This window comes from Zonotrichia albicollis, chromosome 2, assembly GCF_047830755.1.
Source record: "Zonotrichia albicollis isolate bZonAlb1 chromosome 2, bZonAlb1.hap1, whole genome shotgun sequence".
Classification (NCBI taxonomy): domain Eukaryota; kingdom Metazoa; phylum Chordata; class Aves; order Passeriformes; family Passerellidae; genus Zonotrichia; species Zonotrichia albicollis.
This window is the reverse complement of record NC_133820.1, coordinates 27,846,904-27,866,466: the sequence shown is the minus strand read 5'-3', so window position 1 is coordinate 27,866,466 and position 19,563 is coordinate 27,846,904. Positions and strand designations below refer to the sequence as shown.

Below are 19,563 nucleotides of genomic sequence, written 5' to 3'. Positions count from 1 at the left end.
CCACAACATGGTTTCAGAGAGTGAATCTTTTGCTCTTCGTATTTTTTTTTTGTTTCATCAGCCCAAACACTCTTGTTTCTTCTTAAGTCTCACTCTCTATTTTAGCTCTGAGCTCACAATTAACATCTGCAAACATGACACAGCAGAAATCACACCTTTGTGGTACACCGTGTACTTGTGGATGAATTTCTTTTAAAATGTTCATTTTATCTTCAAAGACAGTTGCTAATGCCATTCATTGTGATAAAATTTGATTCTTTGTACTACTTAGTTATTGTCCTGCTAAATTATAGGCAACTCCAGAATAAAGCCCTACATTTTATTTAATAGCACATCTAGACACATTCCTCAGTTTCAGAGTGCAGTAATGATTTCAAGGCTGTCACAGGACAGAATTCTTTTCATTAAACTTGTGGAACTCAAGACAGCCAAATTCAGCATATGTATTCCAAAACAATGTGAAGTTTGAACTTACCTGTATTCAGAAGATATCATAAACTAACAGTATGGCAAATTGTCATGTTGTATTCCACCAGATCCAAAAAGAGAATTTAACAGGTTCCCCACTTTCTTTCCTCTTGGATTAAAGCTACCAGGCCTTACCTTTCGCTGCTGTTCTCCCCATGGTAACACTTCTGTGATCTCCCCTCTCACAATAAAAAGGCTGAAGTTGAAAGACCAGTTAATTCTTCCTTTTAGCACAACAGTTTCCTGTGGAGCAATAATACAACAAGTTAGGGGGGGAGGTTGTTGTTGGTATTTGGGTTTTCTTTTTTTGGAAAGGATGATTTTTTTGTATGGTATATAATTATCTTGCTGGTTTTAAATTGTAAGTATTTAACAAACTATCTGTAGGAGAATAGTGTGGAAACAACAGTTAAATAAAAGTAGCAAAAATACCAAATGCAAACTTTCATTTCCTTGTTTTAGACAGTTCATTCTCTAATGATTTGCATTTTCTGTGGATTTCTAAAACAAAGAAAGATATAAAATGTGCTTTATTCCTTTCCACCCCCAAGAAATATTACTGAAAAATGGAAGACTCTTCATACATAACCTACTCACCCTGCCTCACTTGCACAGAGTTAAACAATCACCAACTTCAATACCTCTGGGTAAAACACATTATGTTGCACAACTACAGTTGAAGAGGGAACAAAACACTAATGTGAAAAATCTGTACAAGGCCCCAGTGCTCAGTGATAGCCCAGCCCTATGATTTGTAACAGACTTGTAACAGCACACAGAGAAGTGTTAGGGAAATGCTAACTGCAGATAAAAGCACTGAGCCACATTCTTGTAGGGTTTGGAAACTGGAAGGGACAGATTGGTTAAACTAGTGTAAAACAGCAAAAACAAGCTTTCTTTTTTGTGTGTGTTAACTGTGATTTTCTACTCCAGCATCTAGTATTTTGAACTTAGACTGTGTTCAAGTCAAACTCATTTCTAGCATCTACCCTTAAAGCAACAAAGCCAGCAAGTTTATTATCCTTCTCCATTAACTTTTCAAGTAAAAATGGGTAAATACATTCAAATTTCTGAATTATGTTCTTGGATAATTTCCTTTCAAGCAACTTTCATGAGGTTTAAAGCTGACATCACTGAAAACTTGAGGAGTTTTTTGAATTTAAATATGTGCATACTCCTGCCATGAATAATTTTGTCAAAGGTAACATTTTTAGAAGCTACATCTTTCCATTGTGACATAAAAGAAGTAACAGTTGAAAAGCAGGTTACTTGGAATTTCTTGACTCTTCTGCTCACATGCAAAAAAAAAAAAAAATTAAAATACTCATTTATCACATATAAAGAGAGAAGTATCATACAGCTGAGTATTTTCCTGAAACTGTGATCCTTTTCTGAAACTTCAAGAAACTTCAAAGCACTATGATGATGGACTGGATGATGAAAACTTTATACAGTGCAAGAACATGGCTAACGCTAATTAAAAGGTTTTTTAAATGCCAGTGACTGATGAGTTTATTTCACGTGTGTGTTTCTGTGAACATGTTGGACAGTTATTACAAAAACTCAAGACTGAGACTTGAAAGGAGTTATAAATAAAACTTGAGTACCACCATAAAATAAGCAGGTTTTGCTACACAATAGCATTCATAGCATAAGTGATCATCAAGATTAAGAATAGAAATCCTTTTAAGCCATCAAATAAATTTGAAATACTTTATACTTTCCCAGACTCCCCCAAAAATTCAAAGCTTTTCCACTGCAAGTAATAAATCAGGGAAGGTGATGCAGAGTCAAAGTAACTGTTTTTACAGATTACTTTAGCACAGCGAATGGTTTTTATCTTTTTGTTCCAAGTACCAGATTGCACTTGGTGCAGTAATAAAGATTCCAACCCTGCAGTGATAGTCATCAAGTTTAGCACAACCGGAGCGTCTGTGAGAACATAAAAAGGATTCCAGCTTTTCATTAGCTTGTGTTGTACCAGATAGGCTGTTTTACAGCATGCCCACCAGCCTGTTAAAAATATAAGACAACTGAAAGTTCTGAAAGAGCTGTTTGAAATGAGGCAAATCCCACTGCAGGAACACAATATATTACGGTTTCGAAGAGGTGCTACTTAGAACTCAGTTACACCTAAGGATTCAATTTAAAGCTGCTATTAAATTAGCCCATTGATTGTACTGTTTGTCACAGAAAACATTCAAGAACAGCATTTCTGAGCCCCTATCTAACAACCACTACATGTTGCTGAACCACAGCAAACTTTAAACCAATTACCTCAAACACAGGGCAGGGTCAACCTGAAACAAAGTGCAACTTCTTCTGCAGGGGCAGATGTAGGAACTATTTTGCATCATCTCACATACTTAAGTGGCAAACCCTAAGCAAGGCAGTTGTGTCCTTTGCTAACCAAGGCAGAGTCCCTTGTGTCACACTCACCGTCCCCAGCCTGGCTCAACCCACAGCACACCCAACACAGAAAAGAAGAAAACCACCAGCAAACACAGGGAAAACACCTCCAGGCACATTCTGGTAAAATTACACAGCAAGGACACAACTCAAGATTCTTGTACACGTGCCTTGGCAAGCAAGCTGAATAAGAAAGATGGGGCTAAGAAATTAATAGAGCAACTTCTAGAAATAAAGGGAAAAATGAAACAAAACAAGGTCAGGAATATACGAACAAACAAAGAAATGCAATGGCAAGGCTGAAGTGCAAAGGCATTAGAGTGCACAAAACAACAGAATGAAAACCAAAGTTATAAAGACTGAGATGAGCACAGAGGTTGTCAGTCACAGACAGAAAATGAACAAAGTATTTAAGGGACTGTCAGTACAGAAACCAGTGAGAAACCATTTGCTGCAAATTAAGGAAAAAGCAATAGGGGAAAAAAATCCACAAACCTAGGATACTATTGGATTAATCATCAAAATATCTTCAATCCAAAGAGCACTCAAAGGATATCCATACTCCTGAAGTGTATTATTTACATCCCTTACATCTCAATTCATCCTGTAAACTGAGTTTTAGTCTTATCTGATTTGCATCCCTTACTTGAATTCCTTTTAAAAAAATCTGACAGAAAGCATTTATCTGCCTTTAATTCCTTACTGAAGTTTTTATTGTTAACCCCCAAATCACTTGTACTAGGCACCTCCCACTGTGCAAGCCCTTTGTCAGAAAGCATTATATTAGTAGACAAGCCTAAGTCTTTACCTTTCTGTATTGCTAGTACATAATACCAGGTGTCAAAAAACAGGGTGGAAAACATTTTTCCTGCCTCACTTTTCTCTTTCTATTTTGGAGGAATTATTCAAAGGGCATGCATTGCTGCATTTCCAAGAAGGAAGCATTCTACAGCAAATGTCAAAATTGTTCCTTCTTTTGCCTGCCATGCATCTCCATTATCCTTCTGTTTGCCAGGCATCCAAGTAAGCCAAATGTCCTGAAAAAAAATGTTTGCATATCTGGGGCTTCCCAGTGCTAGTTTATCTTGACAGCATGCCTGCTCATAAAAACACACAACAGAACTATGGAGATAAATGTAACATTTAAAAGAAGCCTAAGCAAAGGGAGACTGTGGGTTCAGTCTGCACAAAGAAGATTCAGGTTTTTTTCTCAATGACTCTACATCTAAGGCAGGACAAGAGCCAGCAATTTTAGAGCCCATTAGCTTTTTTGACCCTACCAGTGGTACAAATGCAGTAACTTAGACCTCACCATTGGCATCTTCATGGGTGGGACAGTCATCAATGGGCAATCTCTGCTGGATAAGCACTGAGACTATTCTTTTACACAGATACCCTGCACTGAGGAGGAATCTAACAAAACAGCCACTTGGAAGCACCAATGAAGTTCTCAGTTTTAGCTTGAAATAAAGGCAGATATTTTTCAGACTTAATGTGAATGAGGGGTTGTATTTGCCCCTTTTTTATTCTACAAATGCTTCAAGATTAAAATTCCATATGCAAGGGTGAAAAAGAATAACACACAGTTCGAACAGCAAAACCAGTTATAGACAGAAAATAGGTACAGTGTAAGCTAAGAAATACTTCCCCTGCCAATGCTGTCATTTGTACAAGTCTTACATTTGCTGTCCCCATTAGCATTCATGCACTATTACATTTATAACCACATGAGACATCAGGAGCAGGAGACCCTGCTCCTCTCCTCCCTGCTGTCTGCCACTGCCAGTGCTGCAGAGCCCCCCAAGGAAAGGAAGGCTCTCCCCATGTGCAGCCTCCCCACAGACACAGCCCAACAGCCACAGCCCCCACTCCGGGCTCCACACACGGGGAACGAGCACCTGCAGGCTCCAGTCACCTCCCAAACCAGTGTGACCCAACTGCATTACTTCAAAGCCATCCTTCATGAATCTGGAACATCTTTTCCTTAAACCTAATCATCTGTCTACTCATCTGTTGTCTCTTAAATAAAACCCTGCTTCATACCATTTCTAAAAGTCTTTAAGGGGCTGAAAAGAGGCAAACAAGCAGAGTAAAACTTAAAAGGATTTTTAAAATAATATACAGTATTAAATAAAATTTGCAATACTTAAAAATCATTTCCAGCAAATTGCCCAGCATATAGACTCATCCAGTATACTTGAAGACACAACAGCATACTTCCTTATTTCTGTAATAAAGATAGTTAGTTTACCTCTCAGTGCACACTGTGCATCATTATGGAAAAGTAAGGTCTCAAAGGCTAAAGGAAGAAAAAATTGCACAAATCTATCACAACTTTAGAAAATGTAACAAAATCCTCCTATTTATAAACTCAGTATTATTTAGCATTACACATTTATTACTTTGAACCAAACATAAAAAATCAGGTATTCTTTCACTTATGCACACAAATACATAATCAGTCGGTGTTCTGACAAGAAATTTGATCCGAGTTGGAATCCCTTTTAGTATACATTCTTTGAATTAAAAAAAAAAACAACCAAAAAAGTTAAATTCTTTCAAGGAAAGGAAATTAAACTTTTACATTTTCATACAGCTCAACTTTCAATAAAGTGATATATCTGAATACCTCCTCTAGTCACTAAAAGCAAAGCTAGACAGATAGACTTTAATGAAATTCACAGGCTTTCAACCCAGCAAATATTAACTAGCCATATATATCATTACAACAACTAAGCTTGAGTATTTCTTAAGTTGTTAAAGAAAGCCAGTGGGTACTTAGTGCTTTACAAATATATTTTTGTAATGTCATTTTCTTTAACATCAAGCAGAAATTCTCCGCACTTGCAAAACTGCTCGGTAAGTCACCAGTGGTGTACTGCTCACTATTTATGAAGTGATTAGCATAAACAAACTTTTAAGCTGTCAGCAGTAAAATATTGCCTGTAAATGTTCTGCTCTCTCTCCAGGTAAGTTTACGACCTGCTTTAGAATATGAGCAACTGCAATTACAGTAAGTCATACATTTCAAGAATGCAAAACTCTCTCTAAGCTCTCAAACACTATTAAGTGTGTTATTCAGCAGAGTAAAGAATTGCATATTTTAAAAAGAAACATTAACATGGTCTAGACCAAAGATTTGTCCCAAAAAATCCTGAAATAAGAAATACTACTTATACATGAGAATATGAGAGAAGTAAGTTCTCCAAATTAAACAGCACAGCTTGTATTAATGCACAACAGAAACAATTAATGTCATGCAGATAAAACATTTACTAAATTGACAGTAATTTTTAAAATTGCAGTTTAGAGCTGCTCTATGGCTACCAAGAAAAAATGAAAAAGCTTTTCTCCTCCTTCCCTCCCTCCCCATCCTGCTTTAAAAGTCAGAAGATGTGAGGTTGTAAAAACCTGAAAAAGGAAACGGTATGTGTGAAGTCAGCAGTTCAGCAAAGCGGCTGGCCATTAACAGCTTTAAATATTCCTAAAATGCCAATCTTCCCACATGAAAGGGTATTTTAACACTATATTAAAATACATAGAAATTTTATTTATTAAAATAAATTTTAAAACATAACTTACGTTTCTATCTTAAACAAACCTGCCAGTTTTAGTAGTTTACTAGTACATATTTACAGTAGCACAAGATTTTGACAATTTATTTAAGCATTTTGGTGAACTCAGCACACTGAAACCTCTGTGCTATTTTCTACTTCCCCCTTCAAGCCTGGAGTACTCTTCCTGAAAACATTCATCATCATTATTCAACCTGGCTTTGTCCAAATACCTAACTCAATTTTTGTTTCATAAAGTAAACTAATTAAATTGTGGGAAAAAACCCAACCAAACCTGTGTGATTAGCACTAAGAGCTACATACCTGCATGAAATTGTCTCTACACTCATATACATCTCCTGTCTTCAGCTCAGCCTCCCTTACAGACGAGAGGTCTCAAACTATTCCTTCTGCAAGGCACTGAGCTTACTTTTAGCACACTGTAAATACAGCAGGCAAAGGAGAAAAGAAATTGCTGCTGCAAACCTAGCAAGTGCTAAAGAACTCAACACAGCTTTTCTGCACTTGTCTTCAGCAGACAAGAAGCAACAGCACCAGCAGCAGTCAGAGTGTGCAATGCATAATGGAACTAGGGAGAAAAAGACAAACAGAGGCCCAATGGCAGAAAGGGAATTTTTTACCCTTTTAGGCAACTTTGGCTTCCTTCCTTCTACACTGCCTTCATACTGGAAAAGGACTGTAAAAGCTTGGTTCAGCTATGATCCAACAGAGCTCTGTCCACACAGCACACAGCCAGCAAATTCATCCCCTAAGTCCAGATTTTTTTATTTACAACGGAGTATCCAGATAAACACATCTACTTTTAGTCTGATGAAGAAATATACAGAAGTCAAATAGCATACACAATTTTTTTTATACAGAAGTCAAATAGCATACACAATTTTTTTTTTCATGGAAGGCATGGAGAAGAGCCTTGGGACATTTCTGCACAGGATCTGACTGCTGTCAGCACCCCAGGTGAAGCTTCAGAACAACGCGTTTCTCTCTTCTCGCTTCTACTTAACACAGCAGCAACACACTTCTGCTACCATCCTCTTCCAGGGCATAAAATACCTGTTTCTGTCTCCCTCCTGAGAATTCAAACATAATGCTGACTGGGACTCCCTGCCACTGTGTATTAACAAAGACACAATTTGCCTCAACTCATTTTTCTGCTGCTGCAACACTCCATGGTGTAGCCTGGCTCATGGAATGGAATAACTGCACTGATCCCACACACTGGTATCCAGTTAGGGAACAAAACCAAACCAACCAGAACTAAACAACCCTCCAGCAATTTCCTGATAGCTCCTGTGTTGAGACAATGCTTCTGCAGAAAAAAAACCCCAGAGAGCTGCTTGCAGTTTCCAGGCACACACACTGGACTCACCTGTTGCTGGTGCTCATAACTGTGCTATCTCCCCAGCTCAAAAGTCCCCTTACACACGGGATCTTCGTGCAAATGCCACCAAAAATATTTGTCCATCTATTGAACAAACATGATTACTGAATCACAGAATATTGTGAGGTGAAATGGACCCACAAGGATCATCAAGGTCCAACTCCTGTCCCTGGACAGGACAACCCCAAGAATCACACCAAATGCCATTCCAAAGGACCATTCAGTGCTGCTAGACATTTCTGCAGCTAACAAAGCACTAACAGGTCATAAAAGACATAACAACTCCTAAATGCTCAAAGGACTAGACAGCTGCAAATACTTGGCTGTACTATTTGCTTCACTCTTCAAACACAGAAGACAACTAAAGACTAAAAGCATCAGGAAATTTTGCAGCAAATCTGTATCTTTCTTCCCACTTTCTATGACAACTTTCCAATTGTATTAAAAAAAAACAACACAGAGGTGAAGCAAGCCATAACAGGGCAATCTCCTCCACCTCTTCCTCAGCGTGCCAGCAGTGTCACTGGTTGTATGTGGCTCAGGCCCAGGACAGTGGCAGAATATCTCCCCTTCTTGCCCCTTTCTGAAGGCAATCCCCCCTCTTTCCTCCACTCAGGGCTTACACCATTGAGAACTAGAAATACTCAGACTACACAGTATTTTCCTACAACAAGCTGAAAAATAATTACAAACTATATGCAGAGTTTTCCATCTAACCATAACACTGCTTATTTTGGGATTAAAAACAGTTCATATCATCTGACCTTCCCAAAGAAACACTGTCTGCCTCTTTACAGCGCTCCAGTGCAGGGTGCACACACAAGAGATTTGGTAGGGGAAGTGCCATCAAACATGCAGCAGCCCTTTTAATCTCTGAGCCCCTGACAGACATTAGTGACAATAAAGAGTTCCACCAAATTTAGCAGCTCTGATACCCTTTCACATTCCTCCATGCACAAGACTCACTTTTACAAACTGCCCTTTTTAAGTGGGCTTTTAAAAGTGCCCCACAAACTGCACTCCTTCCACTGAACCTGCCTGTATTAATCTCTGCTAGATTCCACACAGTACATAAATAATGGTACATGCTCCATTTTAGGCATGCACCTCATTAAAATGGTGCTACTCTCTTACAGGCTTTATAAACTTCAGCTGCTCCCTGCACTAATGTATGGTAGAGGATGAAAGGCTCAACCTCCTCTTTGCCCTGCTAAAAGGAGTCTCGTGTTACCTTGAGAAGACAACTGACTTAGATTTCCATCAAAGTTCATCCCTTTTATGAAAATTGATGGAAAGGAAAATGATGGAATTCCCTCGGTATCTTAAATAGAATTTGACCTGATTTGTGAAGTGGAAGGCCAAGAATAAAATTATCTAAACAGCACATCTACCTTTAATACAATGTTTTACTTGGGTTTAGATGACAACATACAAATATTAAGACTATAAACCACTTATGAGTTAAAAAAAAACAACAAACAGTAATCAGTCCAAAACACTGCTCATGCTTAAACTGGATACAACATTATTCTTAAAAAGCCACAAAAGAAAATGTACTTTAGGATTAGTCTGGACATAGGATATCTAAACAGTATCCTACCTGAGAAGCAGAAAGGCTATCACCCTGCTATAACACATGAAAGAGCACTAAAATTCTGCTAAAGGTGTAGTATTTCAGAAATACTTTGATATTAGGCTCTGCAAGAAATTCAGAAGAGCAGGAAGAGAGCACACATAAGAATCACAACAAGCACAGCATCAGTATTGCAGCAGCTCGGATCCAAACTGCTCAACCACTGCCCAGAAAGCAAGCGCTGTGCTTGAAGTATGAACCAGTCTTGAAAGAAGACTGCTGAAACAAAAGAGACATGGAACTTAACATCACAAAGAAGAAATCCATACTTCATTTAGATCCAAGATAAGAAAATAATGAATTTTTGTTCCTATCCAAAAGACATAGAAACTAAAGCTCTTACTTTTTCTGACAGGGATCTTGGGCAGAGAGTTGCTAAGGGCACGTCCCCAGCACATCCCTGCAGACACACAGTGCTAAGGGTGTAACACATTACAGAACCTTTACAAATGGCTTCATTGTGTGCACTTATGCCAAATGTCCATTGTATACAAAAGAAACTATCAGAGCAAGCCCAAATAAATAAATGTGATAACTTGGGTAACAGAGACAGCTGCTGCTTCCTGAATGGTTATGAGGCAGCTCCTGACCTTCCTCCAGACCCACACCATTACTGACCAGGCAGGGGGACTAACAAGGACGAGATAAAAGCACCTCTGATGGTCAGCACCATTTATGCACCACTCATTCTTTGTGTAGAGATCTGCCACAGATAAAAGGGGAGCCTGCTCACTGTTGGCTCAGGTACCTGAAGCCACCCTTCCCATCCCAAATGACAGCAACCTACTTGAAGAGATCACAGATACAGAACACAAGTTTTTGGCAACGTGCTCAGTTTACAGAAACACACCTGGACTGAGCAGGGGACTCACCAAATGATCTTTGCTGCTCCCAGGAGCGAGGCAGCATTGCTGCTCCATGGCCAGCACTGCAGCAGGAGCTGGGGGCACACCCTCAGCCCTCACTGCCCACACACAGCAAGCCAGCCAGCAGGTGCATGAGGGTACAAAAAAAGTACAAAGAAGCATACTCTTAAAAAGCCCTACAGTTCACTTAAGTACTCAACTGCCTCACTTCTCAGTGATTTTACCTCAAACAAATTAATTGCCCCTCCACATGGACACTGTAAGGGAAAGCTGCTTTCACACGCGTTATCAGTCATCATTACAATGCAAAAATAAACTTAACTGCATATAACTAATATTAAAGCTTCCTAACAGTTAATTATAGAGCAGTTGGACCTTACAAGAAATCTCCAAAGAAGATGTACAAATTTTCTAGGAAAAGCACCCTCATATACCAAAAGCACAAATCACAGTAAAAAAGGATTATTCATCAAATTGTATTTATTTACAAATGTTCTGGAACTTTAAATTTAACATTTCCATTGCTCCTTATTTACCCACTGCTCTATTATACTTTGACAATTTTATATGGGCTTTTCTGGCCCTTCCCACACGCCAGAAAAATCTCATTCTGAGCAATTTATGTTGCATGTCTTACACTTTCCAGAATACAAACGGTATAGTCCTTTACATTTAAGATTTTAATCTCTGAAAAAAGCAATCAGCACTAAGGCTGGGTGCCTAAGGCTATTTCTTTCAAATGGGAATGAACAGAACTTTAAATTCCCTGTAGATGTGGAGCTCACAAAATTAGTTAACAACCTCCCTTGTCTAGACTCCTTGAAGCAGTGTCCCAGTCCCTACCTGTAATTTCTTCTATATTTACACTTAAAAATATCACAATAGACTGTCAAATGGTATTTCTAAAGATTTCCTTAAAACATGAAAAGATTACCTATGTATTTCACTCACTCTTGTTTGAGGCAGATGTATCCAGACAAATAAGAAAGCTAGCTGCAGTGTCCTGAACAGTTAATGACATATGTCATTTCCTGTTAGTGACACTGTTTAGTGGCAGTGGACAATTGCTGAAGACTTCATTTGTCCCTGCACATTCACTCAGCAAAGGGAGTAAACAGAACTCACTCACAACTCACATTCCCACTGGAATATCAAGAAAACAGAAATAGACACCTATGTACAACAGGCACAAGCAGCTTTGTTTGCTTAGTGTTTCCTCACATTCTCTCAAGTAAAGCTGCACTTTAGCACAAATTTTAGACAGGTAATGGAATCAAAATTTTCCCAGTAGTAAAAATTTCACACTAGCAAAATGCCTCTTTTGAACTCGAGCAGCTATTCAGAAAACAATGCCTCTGCCTTACGAGCACACTGTCTGGTCACAGCAACAGTACTCACAGCAAAGGGGGAAAAAGCATCTGTACATTTAATGTAGGAACACACAAAGTCAAGAGAAAAACATTTTAAACTACTGCCATTACTTGTTTCCTAAAATTCCTACATCAAGACTTACATATGTCTGAATGTTGAGAACAATCTAGTTATGATCTCATATCTACATGGCCTCTAATTGTTGTGAAAGCATTTATGCTTTTACTACAGTACATCATGAAAAGCCAACATTTGTTTTCGCTGAATCTGAACGTTACCACAAGAATATAAAATACCAAGCAACTTGAAAGATATCACACAAATACTGCTACTTATTTACATCAAATAGAAAAACAGAGCATCGACTCCATCAACTGAGTTTCAAACAAAATTAGTAAACTCTACTTTCACATTCAATACCAGACCATGTTAAAGTTAAAAGCCATCTAAACACTTCCCGGTCTCAACCTCTGTTTCACCATGCACTGTTTCCTGCAGCTTCCCACTTGCATCACTGCGCAACTTCCAAAATAAATGCTAACAGAAGGGTCTCCAATGCACTTCTTTACATCAGATCAAGCAATATCATCCTTAAATAGTACTTACATTTTATGGTACCCTAAGGGAGAAAATCAGCTGTCCCTGCCCCCAAAGCACAGCCTGGCTGTTCAAAGAGTTTCTGCGGACACACTGTAAGTGCAAAGGCTCACATGGGCTGTGGGTTGCTGTGGCCTGAGCAGCACGGGATGGTGGCCCGTGGAGAGCTGGTAGAGCACAATGCATTCCCTCCCCTATTTGCTCTGTATCGTTAACGGGACAGCCCAAACCCCAAGGGTAACACAGCAAACACCTCCCTGCAGCACTGCTCCCATCTGCACCAGGGCTGCAGTCATTACTGACCCTGCACGACTGCCTCACCAACTGCTTTGCCCTGCCGCTTCCAAAGTGTAAGGTCAAGCAGGAATGATCTTAAAATCCAAAGGTTTAAGATTGTTAGTCTGTATTATAAAAAATTCAAAACCAAACTTGAAGAGCTGTTTACAAGTCAGACACAGCATGCTCTGAAAACCTACTGTCATATCTACAGAATCTATGTTTTTTAAATTTTAATCACCTTGTCTACGTTAGTTAGGATATGCATGAGTCATAAGAAAAGTTTACATTACCAGAACCCAATAAAATATCAGTGTTTCCCATTTTCATTAAACTTTTTAGGTCTTAGAATTAATTTTTGCTATCTCCTATAGTCTAACTCATCAGTGAGAAACAGCAAATTACTGCAGGAAAAGACTTCAACTTTAAATTTTATTAACACTTAAAGCATGCTTTCACTCCTAAAGAATAATTCAGCATAAAATTCAACTTGAATATTGATACACACTACAGCACTGTAACGTGTTTATAGGTGAGCCCAGCTAACGAGAACAATGACACACAATACGGCAATAGAACTTTCCATACTTGAACTACTTTCTTTGAACCATCAAAAGTTATGACTCCCCGTGCAAGATACCCTCTCTAAGTCAACAATCAATATATGCCACACACGCAGTTTAACTGTAAAGCAAACGGGAACAGTGCCGCAGTGCATCGCAACCCGACAAGTGCCCCACAACAGGCCACGTCTGGCACCGCGCTGTCCTCAAGCGGCACCCCCAGCCGCCTTACCCAACACAAGCGAGCGATCGGAATTCAATGATTTTTAACAGGAACCCGGCTGTTCTGGTCCACGCCCGTTCCCCAGTCCCTCGCAGCCTCGGCGGTCGGGCAGGGACGATCGGGCGCAGCCCCCGCCGGGAGGACGGGGAGCCCCCGCCGCCACCGCGGGGGAGGCAGCGGGGCCGCCCCGGCCAGGGGAGGCGTGTCCTGCTCGGGCTCCTGTCAAACGCCGCCGGCCCCGCTGTTCGTCCCGGAGGCACCGGCGGCTCGGGGACCTCCCGTGCCGCCCTTGCCCACCGGAGCTGCTGCTACCGGGAGTCGCGGCCACCCCCGGACAGAGAGAGGCACGCTGTTAGCGCCGGCAGACAGAGCCGCCCGCTCCTCTCACCCTCGCAGCTGCGCTCGGACTCGGCCACCCGCGGGTCCCCGCGGGCGGGGTCGGCAGGACCCGCCGCACTCTTAGTTCAGCCCGCAGAAGGAGGGGAGCGGCGCTGGGGCATGGGGCAGCCCCGGTCAGACCCGGTGCCGCCTCCAGCGCAATGCTGTTGCCGAGGAGGGGAACCCGGGACCGGGGCGCCCGGCGGCCACGGCGGGCGGAGGTTGCGGCGCGAGCCCTAGGAGGGGGCGCGACGTCCGCCTCGCTTCCCTTTCTCTCTCCGCTCCTCCCTCCCCCTGCCCGCCACCGCGGGGAGCGGGAAACGCCGCCGCCGCCACTCACCGGGCGGGCGGGACGCGGGTCCGCGGCGTCCTGTCAAGCAGCTCCTGCCGCCGCCCGCCTCACGCCGCCGCCATGTTCCGGGGGCACCGCGCATGCCCGGCAGCGGCACCGGGGGCGCGGGGCCTCTCCCCCCGCCGTCCCCCTTCCGCTCGCCACGGCGGGGGCGGCTCCGCTCGGGGCTGCGCGACCCGCGGGCATCCCGAGACACCGGCATCCCCTGACGGCCGGAAGCCCCAATCCCCGCACTGCCCGCCATCCCCGCCTGCATCTCCTCATGGCCGCCATCCCCGCAACCCCCCGGCATCCCCGCACGCCCGGCATCCCCGCACACCCGGCATCCCCGCGCCGTCAGAATCCCGCGCTGTGCCCGGACCTGCGGCGGGAGGGGTTGGCGGGGGCTGCTGCGCCCGGGGAACGGGAGCCCCTTGCGAGGGGTGAAAGGAGCCCTTGGCAGGTGTTTTTGTAGGAGACACGGGTGTGAGCAGTGAACGCCTGGAGAAGGCGTGAGGGATCGGTGGCAGGGGCTCTGAGGGGAAACTGAGGCGGCAGGGGCTCTGAGGGAAGCTGGGGCGGGCGGGGGCTCTGAGGGGAGCTGAGGCGGGTGGGGGCTCTGAGGGGAGCTGAGGCGGGCGGGGGCTCTGAGGGAAGCTGAGGCGGCAGGGGCTCTGAGGGAAGTCTGAGGCGGCAGGGGCTCTGAGGGAAACTGAGGCGGCGGGGGCTCTGAGGGAAGCTGAGGCGGCGGGGACTGAGGGAAGTCTGAGGCGGCGGGGGCTCTGAGGGGAGCCTGAGGCGGCGGGGGCTCTGAGGGGAGCCTGAGGCGGCGGAGGCTCTGAGGGAAACTGAGGCGGCAGGGGCTCTGAGGGAAGTCTGAGGCGGCAGGGGCTCTGAGGGAAGCTGAGGCGGCGGGGACTGAGGGAAGTCTGAGGCGGCGGGGGCTCTGAGGGAAACTGAGGCGGCCGGTGCCGAGCGCGGCAGCTGCGGCGCGGTGGTGCCGGCACCGCCAGCGTACACGTGGTGAATCGTGCCCTGCATTGAACGTGCAAGAGTGATCACGGAATATAATTATATATCACCGCTTATAACGGGTAATAATGAATGTTATAATCGGTGCATAGCCACTTGGGAAATATCGCATAATTATTTTACAGACATCTAAGCTTATAAGTACTGTATAATGGGAAAAGCTTTTCCTTGGCTTTTTGGGAGCATGCATTCCGATTTTATAAGCTTTGGGTGTTTTAATTCAGATCCCAAGAGGCGAGTAGGCATAAGCAAAGCTGGTAAAAAATCATACTTTAAATGCTACCGGCATCCAGAGGAGTTTGTGCCCAATTTTCATCTTCGGTGTTTAACATCACTTGGAAGTGAAATTTTAAATGCGAAGTTATGCAAAAGTCATCAGAGTGAGATTCTATGAGTTCTTTTAATGAAAAAAAAAAAACCAAACCACAGAAAAGAAACCCCAAATATTTACCCAACCCTCCTCACACTCTTCTGTATGACAGTGAAATTAATACAGCCCGCTTTAGTATCCTGCATATACTGCAAGTTATTACTAACAATTTATTTTAAGCACTCTCATAAGCAGTAAATGGATCTTTAGAAACAAGGAAAATGAGTCCTTGACATAATTATAAATATTTAATATTAAGACAACATTAAAGAAAGAAGTAAAAATATGCTAATCCAAGTAATTAAAATACACAAGAGTAAGAGAAAGAAATACTGAAAGACGCTTACAGAAAGCCTTTATAGTGAAATGTGTTATGCTCATCACCAATGCAGATGAATGCTGCTTTTAATTCGAAATATTTTCCCCTTTTTGTAATATTGGACTTTTGCAGGAAAATGAGAGATTATGTTCATTGTAATGATGGACACAAAAACATGCCAAGTGTCAAAGAATAAGTCCCTGTGAGACACAGAGGAAATGAAAACATATTTTAAAGCTATTCTTTAAAGCCAAGCCAGTGCTAGATACAACATCTGAGGGATCTGTTCCCTGGGAGGCAGTGGGACACCGCATCTCGGTTTCTACAGCTGTTGTTGCAGAACAACATGAACTGGTGCAGTCCTATACCAGCTCGTAATTGTCCCTGAAGGCTGAAATCGGGAAGCCCAGCCAACAATAATCCTGCTTCTTAGATCCCTGATGTGATGAAGCAGAATAAACAATAGTCATAAGAATAAATGTCTACAAGATACATCATCAGTGAAAAGAGCAGAATAGAAGAAAACTTTTAACTCCTTCTTCTAATCCAGGAATGGATTTATAATGCCTTCACATGTGTCCTTCACCTCCAAGCTATAGCTGATGTAAAACAAAAAAATTCTTTACAGGATTATTGGAAAAGGAAGAAGAAATCCTGACTGCTTCTATTTTCCAGTAGAATGATGACCTTGTTTTCTGGTGACTCGCCCATCATCTTTCATTTTCTTTTGTAGGTACTTGACTGAAATACTTGGGTCAGAAAAAAGCAGTCATTTTTTAAAGTTCTCAGTGTTCTTCACAAAGAGGGAGATAACACATTCATCTGTATGTACATATAAGTATGTATGTGTACATATGTATGTGTACATATGTCTGTGTATGTATACATATATAAATGTATGGCTTCACATTTTTTTGCAGGGAGATTCTGTGATTTTAGAAGAAAGCAAAAACATCAAAACACACCAAAAAATACATTATATGGAGGCGGGTTCCCATGAACTCCTACAAGTGAACTCTTACAAGTTAAAATCCAACATGATGTTCTGGGAAGTTGATGCAGGCAAAAAAAAAGAAGTTTAAGAACTGGCACTTCCCCAAAGAAATAACACTAAGAGTATAAGTAAATGAACTCTCCATGAAGAAAATGCACTCGGCAGAGTAAAATATGCCTGGCTGTCACAAGCTCCTCCTGAGCATTTTTCAGATAGGAATGAAGCTCCAGAAAAGAGAATTTGGGTCAGATTACTTGGAGGAGCTACAAAAGCATAGCCTGATCATGCAGGGATAAAGTAAGAAAAGGCAGCAGAAAATGAGACACAACTAGTAAGGGACATTTGGGGTAACATGAAATAATTTTAAGTATGCTACCAGGCATGGAAAAGAATCAAGCAAATGATTATGCCCCTGTCAGGCAGAACTGGTAAGTTTTTAATAGACAACACTGGGAAAGTCAAGCTTTTTAATATTTTTGTATCTAATTTTTACTTTTATACATATATATATTTATATATATATCAGGCATTATTGATAATTGGGAAAAAAGACATTTCAAATTTGACAATCAAAGAACCAAGTGAAAAATTATTCAAACACAATTTGCTGCTTTTCCATCACCTGAATTTAAAGGGCTGCATGATGAAAACTAATGGTTATCATTGATAATTTAGAGTGAATGAATATTACAGGACAGAAGGGGAGAAACTGTATTGTTGAGAAAGGAAGGAAGGAAGGGAGGAAGGGAGGAAGGGAGGAAGGGAAAGAAAGAAAGAAAGAAAGAAAGAAAGAAAGAAAGAAAGAAAGAAAGAAAGAAAGAAAGAAAGAAAGAAAGAAAGAAAGAAAGAAAGAAAGGAAGAAAGGAAAGAAAGGAAAGAAAGGAAAGAAAGAAAGAAAGAAAGAAAGAAAGAAAGAAAGAAAGAAAGAAAGAAAGAAAGAAAGAAAGTTAGTTATTACATACCAATCTGTTTGACCTCAGTACACAGCAAAGATACTGGAGCAAGTAAACAAGCTATCTTTAAGCAGTTGTAACACAACAAGTAACAGCCAACGCAGCTTTGTCAAGAACAAAAGATGTCAAATCTAATCTCTCCTGCAACAAAGTAAGAGGGATCATCAGCAGAGGAGAAACATTGAAGGTCATGTTGAATGTCACTTTAGTAAGATTTTTGACATGGTTTCATATGATATTCTTCCAGCAAACAAGGAAAACAATGTAGAAGAAGTTATTTAGGGAGCTCATACAAGCGGCTCGTTGTCAGAAGGATGTTAATGAACTCAGTGATGGTTCAGAAAACATGTTTACATTACTGAAGATTATACCAAACTGAGAGTCCTTCGAATGCTGGAGGACAGATGTTGGGTTTAGAAGGATTTTCGCACACTAGTGGTTTGGATTGGGAAAAGGAGGGTTCTATTCAACGGGGATAAGTGCCTGCTACTGGGTGGCGGCAGATGCGATCAGCTATACAAACAGGAAAGGCAGAACTACTGGGTGTTCTGCAGGGAAAAAAGCTGCAATTATGTGACCAAAAACCCAAAAAAAGTTCTGTTTTTATGTGAATCACAATCTATGAAAAAGGGATAATGTCACAGAGCTGCAATGAGAAAGTTAAACCACATAAAACAATACAGAAAAAGGATTGACTCTTTGTGAAACACCCTTATTTACATGGCCCTAGGAAAACTTAGTAGCCATGATCTGTTTGGTTCAGTAAATATCTGGCTCATAGAAAGAGCAGAAAAAACAATCTGAATTATCAGGTATCTATAAACATTACTTAGAAGAAAATTTTTAAAAAAACCCACAACGTGGAATTTACGTTGAAGGGAGAAAGTAAAAGAAGGAGAAACATACATATCTTTGCAGTACTGATATATGCAAGTGCTGTAAAGATAAAAGGATTAATTCACTTTCCAGTTCCATAGTGGATGGATCAAGGTTTAAAACAAAGCAAGATTAGAAAATAAAAATTATAAGGATGGGAAGAAGATTGGCTGGGTGTTTGTGCAGCCACCAGCCTCAGACTTTACAAGAAGAGCTTGCACCACCGTTCAGAACTGGCACGGGCAGATTGGCCCTCAGGCAGAGAGTGGACTCAGCCACCTTCCATGGTACCTGATAACAACATGATTCAATGAATGTAAGCTTTCTTGAAGGCCACTGAAAATATCAGCTTCCTCAGAGAAGGGATTTTATTGTTTCTGCAAAATGCATGCCACTGTCTTCCAAAAATAAATTGTTTCGATAAGAATTTTAAACTGCTTTTCTATTTTCTGAGTCCTCCTCCTTTCAAGCTGTCACAATATGATTATGTGACTAAGTGTATCAAAAATATCTGAGAGGATATGCACTTTCACTAGCTGAAGAAAGCTGCAATTTAGACCTAAAGAGGTCTGCCTTAGCATTCAGTTATGTGAATTCAACAGATACTGTAGATTTTATCCTACAGGAAATTAACATTTTGTTCTTTCTCAAGAACGAAGTTTGCCTTTTCCAGAACAGCCTCAGAAGTCCTTCAGGGCCCGAAGTGTGACAATGACATGTGCTTTTAATAACATCTTCTTTAATGTTTCTTTTCCTTTTCTGCTGGCTTATAGAAAATGCCATCACCTCCTTCACAATTTTTAAACTGTGTAGATTAAGGGCAGGAATAATTTCAGATGACAAGTGTAAAGAACACTCACTGTGACTAGAGTAAGTAAAAACATTCAGGCCTTCTAAAGCAGTTTCATTTAATGCTATAATATTACAGTATATACATGAGGTGTTTAG

At 41.4% G+C, this 19,563-nt stretch overlaps 2 protein-coding genes across 6 annotated transcripts in view; one reads left to right on the top strand and one right to left on the bottom strand.

The window, feature by feature from the left end:
* The window catches only part of SCML2 (Scm polycomb group protein like 2), a 72,276-nt gene extending 58,032 nt beyond the window's left edge, over positions 1-14,244 (bottom strand). For 3 of the 5 annotated variants that reach the window (XM_074534655.1, XM_074534656.1, XM_074534657.1), the window contains exons 1-2: positions 14,081-14,244; positions 604-711 (exon numbers count right to left, since the gene is read on the bottom strand). In XM_074534655.1, the coding sequence (XP_074390756.1) occupies positions 604-625 (22 nt within the window). In that variant the 5' untranslated portion in view covers positions 626-711; positions 14,081-14,244. Of the gene's footprint in view, positions 1-603; positions 712-14,080 lie in introns of those variants that run through there. The other 2 variants (XM_026791841.2, XM_014265207.3) reach the window with 2 other exon arrangements.
* LOC141728143 (uncharacterized) lies at positions 13,772-17,530 on the top strand. The gene is made up of 2 exons (XM_074534659.1): positions 13,772-14,534; positions 16,713-17,530. Exons 1-2 carry the CDS (start codon positions 13,902-13,904, stop codon positions 16,872-16,874), a joined length of 795 nt encoding a protein of 264 aa, XP_074390760.1. The 5' UTR covers positions 13,772-13,901; the 3' UTR covers positions 16,875-17,530.
* Positions 17,531-19,563: the final 2,033 nt, after the last annotated feature.